At 50.2% G+C, this 10,045-nt stretch overlaps 1 protein-coding gene across 1 annotated transcript in view; it reads left to right on the top strand.

Annotated features, from left to right (window-relative positions):
- The window catches only part of Ern1 (endoplasmic reticulum to nucleus signaling 1), a 54,803-nt gene that overhangs the window by 24,358 nt on the left and 20,400 nt on the right, over window positions 1-10,045 (top strand). The window contains exons 7-10 of the mRNA XM_004630028.3: window positions 3,300-3,401; window positions 4,234-4,495; window positions 5,921-5,999; window positions 6,833-6,998. Of these exons, the coding sequence (XP_004630085.2) occupies window positions 3,300-3,401; window positions 4,234-4,495; window positions 5,921-5,999; window positions 6,833-6,998 (609 nt within the window). The remainder of the gene's footprint in view (window positions 1-3,299; window positions 3,402-4,233; window positions 4,496-5,920; window positions 6,000-6,832; window positions 6,999-10,045) is intronic.

Below are 10,045 nucleotides of genomic sequence, written 5' to 3'. Positions count from 1 at the left end.
GTTGTTGTTGTTTTTCGAGACAGCATCTTGCATTGTAGTTCAGGCTGGCCTTGAATTCACTCTGTACCCCAGGCTGGCCTCAAATTCAGCGATCCTCCTGCCTCGGCCTCCTGACCCCTGGGATTGCAGTTGTGCGCCTCCATGCCTGGCCTTGTTACATTTTCCATGAAGTAAATCTTAGCAGTGTCTGCAGCTGCACCTGGTTGTAGAAACTGTGCAGTTCTTCAGCAGAACTGGGGCCTTTGGTAGAGTGTGCATGCACGGGTGCACACACTGTTGTTTCTGTTGTCTGTTGCTGCATATTAGACCACCTAATATAGTTCTTTAATATGGCAGCCTTTCAATTGTTCCTGGTTCCGTGGGTGAGGAATTCAGGAGGATGCAGCAAGGACAGATTGTCTCTACGCCGCACGCTGGGTGCCCTGCGTCTGAGACCTTGGTTCACCTCCACATGGACTTTTTCTCACGGATGGCCTGGACTTCCTAACATGCAGCTGGGTTCCCCACTGAGTAGAAATGGCCCTTAGAACGCCTCCTAGGTCCTGAGCGCAGTCTAGGTGTGGTGGCACACACAGTGAGTTGAAGACCAGCCTGAGCTACGTAGCAGGAACCTGTCTCCACAAAAAAGAGTGGGCTGGCAAGAAAGCACAGGGACCACATGCGGTGCCAGCCCCACTGTAGCACGTCTTCAAATTAGTGGAACATAGTTTAGGGGCATAGAAGGGTCTAATGAGTTCAAATCATCAGTCATAGTCACCTCTTCCCAAGATTCCTGGAGTCTAGGCTTGGTATCACCTCATGGCCCAGCCCCTTGGGGTCTTTATCAGGCTTGGTGGGGAGGAACCCCCGATCTGAGAAATGAGAGGGAAAGATGAGTTCTCTCTCCCCATCCACCCCCGTCCCCACCAGGCACACAGTGGTGAAGACGGGCAGCTAGAGCAAACACTTCCATGGAAATGGAAGAGAGAGAAGTGCGTATCAGATCCTGGACCTTAGCAATTCGCAAATCCACCCAAGCACACATTTTTTTTTTTATATTATATATTTTTATTGTCAGATCTGTTGCTCAGATTAATAGATATAGGTATGCAAGATTGGTCAGATAATTAACCAATACTTGCTTTTAATAAACCTTAATTTTTTTCCTTATCCTTTTTACTTTTAATTTTTTTTTCTTTTCAAAGTTTTATTGATAAACATATAGCAATGAGACAGTTTCAAATCAAATCGAAAGTACAGTTTCAACAAATAATACACTGCATATATTCTTCTTAGTGGTTAATTGCTGTACAAGATGCAGACTTGTGATCCTACTTACAAACACCATTAGAAAAAATCATTCTATTCATTAAGAGAATGCAACTATATATCTATCCCAACCACTTTGAATACACAGATACAAAATGGACATTCATGGTTATACCCCAATTTTTTTTTAAGTTCCGTTGTTGAATATTATACGTGTGTAAACTCAGCAAAATATTCTAAAAGAGTACAGAAGCCCATAATAGCATTGGGTCTTCTGTTTAATTGGCAATGTCAGAAATTATTGACGTGAGTCCCCCACAGCTCAACATAACAACATGGCTTTACTTCCTATATTTCATCTTCATACTTTTCTACTGGATGGTTAAGACCAAGGTAAAGCAGAACCTATGCAACAAGAGTTGTAGCTTTTTGGTTTGAGAAGGTCAGTGAAACGCCCTCAGGATTTATCCTGAGCAAGCACACATTTTTGTGAGTAGGTTCCCCTGCTCTGGGAGCGGGATAACTCCTTGATTAGGGCTCAGTTTTGAACAGATCCTTCAGATTTGTTCCTTTATACATTGTTTTCAGTGGCTCTTGGTTTTGTCCTCTGAGAAATCCTTTCTTTCCATAAGGAATGACGAGTTTTGTAGGTTTCTCTCTGTTCTGTTTTTGAAGTAGGAGATTTAGTCTTTTTTAAAAAATCCGTTTTGACTCTCTCTGATCATTGTGTTCCAGATTGATATTGCTCCTTTAAAGTCTTTGTGGGTTTCCCACATATTGAATTGTTGTGTATTCCATAAAAGCTCTACCCATACAAGTTGGCTTTGGAACGTGGAAGTGCTGTGGGAAAGTACTCTTACGGTTCTTTTTATCTAGCACGGGGCCTAGGATGGTTGTGGTGAACCTGTGCTGTATGCGCCACAGTGGGCTGTGTGCTATTGAAAGCCCTAAAGGGTTTGCTATCACTAGACTAGGAGGTACTACCTTTAATCTTTCCGAGGTCTCAAAGACGGGTCTGGTAGTCTCACCCTGGGCTTGATCTTGCCCCGGACCTGAGGCCATTGCTTACTCCCTGTGCTATGGATTTTGTATCTATTCTAAAGCCTATTTTTTTTCTTTTTTGGTACAGGATTTCACTACACAGTTTAGACTCATAGTGATCCTCCTGTCTCAGCCTCTCCAGCACTGGGATTATAAACATGTTCCACCAAGCCTGGTTTGGGGGCTGGCATGGCATACGGTACTGGGGATCGAACTCCTGTCCTTTTGCTTGCCAGGCAGACACTTAGACCACTGAGCTATCTCCCTAGCTTTTAAAGCCATTTTCTATGTGGAGAACCTTTTCTAGCTGGAGAGTCAGTCTTGGACCCTCTGTATTTCCTCTGTATTTTGTTTGGAAGCTAAATGATCTCTTCCTTAGCTCATTGTCTTGCAGGGTATCATACACAGCTAAGAGGAGCTGCTTGGCCATTTCTGCCTTCTGCCTAAAAAGCTCCTTAGCTAGATTGTCCAGTCATTACTTTTCGTATTCCACGTGAACATAAGCACTTCATGATCTCAGGCCATGTCACCCTGTTTCAGCTGCTGGTAGTAATTTCTTCTGCTCATGCAGATCTCCCCAACAGTCTCCTTGTCGCCTTTCTAGCTGCTTGCTGGTCACATAGTCAGTGCTACAGTTCTTAGGTTTCTGTTTCAGCACCGTCCCACTTTTGGGTACTAAGTTTAATATCACCCATCTATTGCAACATAGTAAGCCGGCCCCCAAATTGGTAAACTACCCACAAAATTAGTGGCTAAGGCCATTGTTATTCTGCTTATGCTTCTGTGAGCTGCAAGTTCAATGACAGGGGGAGGGTGACTTGTCTCTGTTCCCCGTGCTGCTTGGGTCCCTCATGTCTGGGCCTGCAGTTCTCGGTGGCCCCTTGTTCCTCATGGATACCCAGACTTCAAGCGTGCAATTTCAGGAGAATTTGCTTGTTGTGACTGGGTAAGACCAACACCTCGGGAGGTGCCGCGGCCTCTCGTGGTAATGAGCTGTCTGTGTTCCCCAGAGTACACCATCACCATGTATGACACCAAAACCCGAGAGCTCCGCTGGAACGCCACCTACTTTGACTATGCGGCCTCACTGCCCGAGGATGATGGTGACTACAGTAAGTGCTCAGAGGGGCTCCCAGGGCTGGCAGGGCCCCCTCCACCTGCGGCAAGCAGTCAGTGCAGAAGGTGGAATTTTCTTTGGAGACAGCCTTCGTCACCAGGTTTTGGACTTTCCACGGGCTTGCAGTAAATACTTCCCACAGTCAGCATGGCGGGATCCTGGGTGAGAGGTCTTGGGGGGAACTGAAGTAAAATGCTGGTGAGTTTGAGGGGGGCACACCTTACTGAGTCCTGTGTGTCACAGAAATTTAGTGTAAGCTGTGGGCAGTGTAAGTACAAGCCAGCGTGTGACCCAGATGACCTCGTGGAAGGCCTCTAAAGTGGCTCCCTGGCTGTTGCTCATTACTTCTTCAGTCAGCATCCCCTACTCACATGATGACTAGAAAGCCAGTTTTGTCATCGTAGCATTGGCCTCTGAAAGTCTCATTCTGCCTTTTCTAGTCCGGGCCTAGAATATTTTTGTCTATCTCTGAGTGCTCCTTTGTGAGACATGAGCTCAAGTACAACTTTCTTGAGTCATAAGGGCTTTTAGGTTCTAATTTTTATTAATGCTGTTTGCAGTACATAATGTTAACATTCGTCATGGGGACTTGGTGTGTGTTCATAACACATCCCAATTCTTTTACTTCTTCCTCTCCCTTCCCTCCCCCTCAACGTGTTGATATTGAAGATCCTGAACACGTTCATTGGAGCCCAGGGAAACCATTCTGAAAATGTTCTGGAAGTCTTGTTTCCCCTAGCCAAGTTCCTGGAGCTTGCTAAGAGGGTAGAGGATGTGGCTGCAGGATGTGGCGAGTGTTGACGTACTTTGTTGTTTGATGCTCACAGAGATGTCCCACTTTGTGTCTAACGGCGATGGGCTGGTGGTGACTGTGGACAGTGAATCTGGGGACGTCCTGTGGATCCAAAACTATGCCTCCCCCGTGGTGGCCTTCTATGTCTGGCAGCGGGAGGGCCTGAGGAAGGTGATGCACATCAATGTTGCTGTGGAGACCCTGCGCTACCTGACCTTCATGCCTGGGGAGGTGGGCCGTATCACGAAGTGGAAGTACCCATTTCCCAAGGAGACTGAGGCCAAGAGCAAGCTGACGTGAGTCGGGGAGCTCCGGGTGGCCAAGGGTAGCAGCCTGTTCTGCCTCTGCTGCCACAGCGTGTGCCCTGTGCTGGCAGAGGCTGAGGCCAGGCAGATGTCTCCGGGGCTCGGAGTGTAAGCAGGAGAACCGGCGATGCCCCTTGATGCCTCAGAGTTTCTGATTAGCAAATAAAAATTATGGGGTAGGAAGGAGACTGCCAGTGTAACTATATACCATCTGGATAGCTCTCTTTTTTTTCTACCTTGTTAAATTTACTTGAAAACGGAGAAAGCTACAAGTCACATAATTTATAATTGATATTAAATAAGCTACAGTAAGAATTAAAAGTATAAGTATTTACAGACATTTAATCAAGTGGATGATTTGAATTCATTAGACCCTTCTATGCCCCTAAACTATGTTCCACTAATTTGAAGACATGCTACAGTATCTATTCTTTTTCTTTTTCTTTCTTTTTTTTTGGAACCGGGGATTGAACTCGGGCCCTTGGGCTTGCCAGGGAAGCACTTATTCTACTGAGCCATCTCCCCGGTCCATGACATGCTACAGTAAACACATATACTTGGTTTCTCCCATCTTGGCTATCTCCTGCACAAAGTGGGTATATCTCCTGTAGAGATACAAGAGATTTATCTTTTTTACTTTATGTATTTTCTAAAGTTTTCTTATTCATATCCAACACTCAGCAGGCTTATAGTCGGTCCTCCTACTAATAGTCTGTCTCTTCAGGCACTTAACGAAGTCAAGCCCCAGTTTTCTACCTTATAGAGAGGGCCGGGGAAGACACTGTATGAGAATGTTGCTCCGTTGTAAGCCACCACTCAGGTGAAAGGTGCTGTTGAGAGAGGCGTGGGAGCCTTAGTGGGAGACCTGCCCAACACGGGCTTTTGGCAGCAGTGCCCGGAGGGTCTGGGGGTGCGGCCGCCCCATTCTCATGCTGGCAGTGCAGCTTGCCCGCCCATCCCCTCGAGAGCCCTCCAGCATGGACAGACCGCTGGCTGTGGACTGGAATCTCCAGGCTTGGCGTTGTCTTTGCGTCCTTTCCTCGGGCCTGTCCAGAGCCTCCAGTCCCTGAAAGCACAGGGCAGCACAGTAGTGTTCTGGGGGCGTTCTGCGTGGGCCCAGAGCCGCGACGAGCCTGGGCAGTGGGTGCTCAGTGCTCGGCCTCCTGGCTGGTTAGGGGTGGAGTCCATTCCCTAGGTCCGTGGGCATGGCCAGGAGCAAACCCAGGCTTGCTGTTGGGCGGCTTGTGCGAATTTCTGTAGGTGGCGACTGAATCCGAGGCCCTCGGTTCTGGGGTTGTGCTCCCTGGCAGCACCCTACCTCACAGCCCTGCTGCTGTTCCCCATGATTGTCTCTCCCAAAGGCCCTTGCGGGATCTGGACATGAAATGACTGGGACCTGGTGTCTCCTCTCCCCAGGCCCACCCTGTATGTTGGGAAGTACTCCACCAGCCTCTACGCCTCACCCTCCATGGTGCACGAGGGGGTCACCGTTGTGGTGAGTTCACTGTGGGGTCAGGGATGCAACATCTCCTTCTTAGTAAAGAATGACCTGAGGGCGGGGGTTGTAACTCGGGGCTCTGCCACTTCCTGGTGAGCGTGAGCCCCTGAGTGCAATTTCCCGTCCCAGAAAACCACACGTATGTATATAAAACCTGAGCTGGGCCATGGTGGTGCACACGGGTAGTCCTAGCACTCAGGAGGCTGAGGCACGAGGATCGTGTGGTTCGACACCAGCCTGGGCTACACCTTGAGACCCTGTACGATGACAACAAAGAAAGACCTGGAGTTGTATGTGAATATTCCATGGTTAAGAATGTGAAACACAGAGCTGCAGGTCTCAGCAGCAGCTTCTGCATACGTTGGTTCCTTCTTTAAAAGTGACATAGGTGACTGGAGCCACTTTCTAAACCCAGGAAGCCCTAGCTGGTGCCGTGGCCTTCATGCGCAGTCTGAAGTTCCCAGCAGTGTCCCAGTGCCTGCAGGACAGTCCTTGGCGCCCTCCGCCACCCTTAGTCTCTGGAGGCCACAGTCCACCAAGCATATCTCCCTGATTCCCAGCATGTCCCTGTCTGGCTTGCTTCAGAGCTGTGTGTAGGGGCGCCACACACTTCCAGTGCCCTTCTTCCTGCCCCTCCTCTGACTCCTTCCAGGGTTGCGCCTTCTCTAGCACCTCCTGGTTGGCTGGCTTGCTGTCTCTGTGCCTGCAGCCTCCTGCCTGGCCACTCACCCTGACCTTCGGGCTGAACTGGCGGGCTGTCCCACGTCTCCCGGGCGAGCCCAGGCCAGACACTGTGAAGGCCCCACTCATGGCAGTGCCTGTCTCCACAGCCCCGGGGCAGCACACTCCCTTTGCTGGAAGGCCCCCAAACCGATGGTGTCACCATTGGGGACACAGGTGAGTGTGTGATCACACCCAGCACGGACCTCAAGTTTGACCCTCGCCTCAAAGGGAAGAGCAAGCTGAATTACCTGAGGAACTACTGGCTGCTCATAGGTAAGCGCCCCCTGGTGGGCAACAGCGGCCGTGCAGGTCCCCAAATGCGCTCAGCTCTGTCCAGCATAGTGCTCTGTTCACATCAAGGCGGCTGTGTAGATTTTGGAACATTTTTGTTCCACAGAACAGTCGGGGTAGCTGGGTTATGAGTTGGCTCTCAAACATTGTTTAATGTTCCAACACTCAGCTACGAAGTCACTGAATATGTGATTATCCCATGAGAATTTCTGCCCCTAATTCTTCAGAGTGACTGTGAGGTCGATGCCCTTGTGATTTTTGTTTTATAACCAAGAAATCTGAGGCTGTTGCTGTGGAAGATGGCTCAGGGGCTGATGGGGAAAGGCCAGGAAGCTTGAGGGGCACAGGGAGTCGGAGCTGCTCCCGGGCAGGGCCGGGCAGGCCGAGGCGCGTGCAGTGGGAGGGAGGGTCTCCTTTTCCCTTCCTTTCCTTTCTTCTGGTGCTGAAGGCGAATCCAGGGCCTCGCTTGTGTTAGGCACATGCTCTGCCCATGCCCACCCGTCTCCCCATCCTCCTTCCTCCTTCCCTTGTTGCCCCCACCTTGGTGGCCCTGAGGGTGAACTGTGTCACAGACAGATCAAAGGTTGGGCCGACCCAAAGGCAGTGAGTGTGATGAATGAGGGCAAAGGTGAGAGGACCATGTCCCTGGCGAGTGTCCCAATTCAAGTGCAGCACCTTCTTGAACCTCACCTGCCTTTGTGTGCCCTCCCCAGCAAATCCCTGAGCATGCACACGTGCACTCACTCATTCGGCTGCCACCCCGCTGGAAGGTGGGGGTGAGTCCCAGGCCGGGGAGCTCCTCGGCCTGCTCCTCACGGTGCCTGCAGAGCTCCGGGCCGTGCCGGGACAGGCAGCAGCACCCGCTAGGCAGGGCTCTGGGTGGGCTGTGTGCCCCGCTGTGGTTGGCTCTACTCGTTCGCTTGTGGATGTGCAGATTTTCCTGATTTCCTGATCCCCGCGGTCATTTTTATCCTGGTGATATTTCACCGAATAATAAGGAAAGGGGTGTCACATTTAGGAAGCATGCACAGATGGGCCTGCGGAGAGACGAGCACGCTGAGGGAGTGGAGGCCATTCCATCTTCGGGTCATTCAGTTTTATGTGCCATTTAAGGGGCACATAAACCACATGCCAGTGGCTAAAATGTGGCATTAAGGAAGTGTGTAGAAGAACACAGAAGATGTAGGTGAAAAACCTCCACAGACAGATTGAAATCTCCTTGAAATAGACAAGTAGTCTGAGTAAAAAAAAAAAAAAAAAGCAAACAAAAAAACTGGAAACCTAACAAAGTGTAAAATAGTTAATTAAGGACCCCAGCAGTTCTGAGGTACCATTGAGGAACTCCACGGTGAGTCATTTTTAGATAAGACAGCGTGAGTGTTCAATGTTCTTGTAGACTAGACCCACAGCGTATGCTCATGGGCCCGTTGTGTCTCCGCATTCTTTGTGGAACCCAGTAAAGATACCCCACACTCAGTCATCTGGAAGATAAGTTGGGTTCAGTGAGCCCAGTAGCGTGCTCCCTGCTTGCCCACAACCAGTGCCCCTTACCTGGGTGCCCTCAGCATCCCCCGGGTCAAGAAAACACTTAGCGCCCCTGGAGGGCATGGGGCAGAAGGCCTGGGGCAGGACCTGGCTCTGTGCTTTTTGCTCTGGAGTCTGACCTTGTTGATGCTGATAAATAAATAAATAAGACGAAGACCAGCTGCTGTTGGTAAAGAAACATTAGGGACTTCATGATTCCATTGATAGAATGGCTGGTCGAAGGCTGGTGAGACAGCTCAGCAGACTAAGCACCTGGGGTTCGATCCCTGGTACCACATGCTGCGCCGGCCCTACCCCCCCGGGCGAACTGATCCGGCGATGGAGTCAGGGTGCGCTGGTGCATGCCTGTAATCCCAGCTGCTGGGAGGCTGAAATCAGGAGGATCACTATGAGTCTGAACTGCGTAGTGAGACCCTGTACCAAAAACACAAAAACAAAAAGAAAAGCTGGTCAGAGTACGCAGAGTACTATGTACAGAACCACAGGGAGGAGGGGTTGGGGCTCATGGTCTGCAGAGCAGTTGTCTTGGTAGGTGCCTGGCAGACAAGGAGGACTCTGAGCCCACTAAGAGTTAGTATTTAGGAGCGGCAGGAAGGACACGCAGCACGGGGTGGCATGTAGAAGGACTGCTCTGTTTCTCTCCTAGCACAGTGTCTTATTACCTGCAGGTACCCATGTTCACCTTCCTGTCCACCAGCAGGTCTGAGCCAGGTGTCTGAAGTGGGCAGCCACATGGGAAGCTGCTCCTGAGTAAAGTGTATCTCGGGCTCCCTGGTGGGCAAGGGAAGACCTGAGGTAGTCCAAGCAAAAGTAGGTTTCCCTCCAAGAGCAATGTCATATTGTAGGTAGAGACCTCAAGAGGGGGACTAAAGAGGGATTTCCAGGCAAGACACTGGTTTGGTAGTCACTGTTGCCTCTTATCGTAGCAGTACAGCACCCTATAATCTGATAGGTTCAGGGAACAGCGGGAAGATCCTGAGGTGAGCAAGACCTGAATCAGTACGAGGTCTGATCACAGGAGAGAACAGAAAAGCAAGCCTGTGCAGCTGCTGAGAGTCTTGGGTGGAGCGGTGACAACTCTTTGGGGCTGCATTTGGAGTCACTTAATATTTTTACTTTGCTTGTTTGTTTTTAGACAGGGTCTCACCATGTAATTCATGATGGCTGTGAATTCACTGTGTATCCCAGGCTAGCCTCAAACTCATGGCAATCCTCCTGCCTTAGCTGCTCAGTGCTGGGATTATAGGTGTGTGCCGCCGTGCCTGGTTGGAGTTAGTTTTAGATCTGAGCAGATTATCCAGCCGTAGGAAATCCCAGGTCCTGGTTTGAATCACCTTGCTGGGTCTTGTGGTAACTTGCCCCCAGTGGGTGCTCCCATCGGTGCATTACAAACGCCAGGCAGTGACGGCAGAGCTATGTGGAGCACAGCAAGCAGAGAGGGAACAGCGGCAGGCCCCTCCCCACATAGCGCTTGTTCTCTCTGT

The sequence above is a fragment of the Octodon degus genome, unplaced genomic scaffold, assembly GCF_000260255.1.
Source record: "Octodon degus isolate 3935 unplaced genomic scaffold, OctDeg1.0 scaffold00033, whole genome shotgun sequence".
Classification (NCBI taxonomy): Eukaryota; Metazoa; Chordata; class Mammalia; order Rodentia; family Octodontidae; genus Octodon; species Octodon degus.
This window is presented reverse-complemented; position numbering and strand designations above follow the sequence as displayed.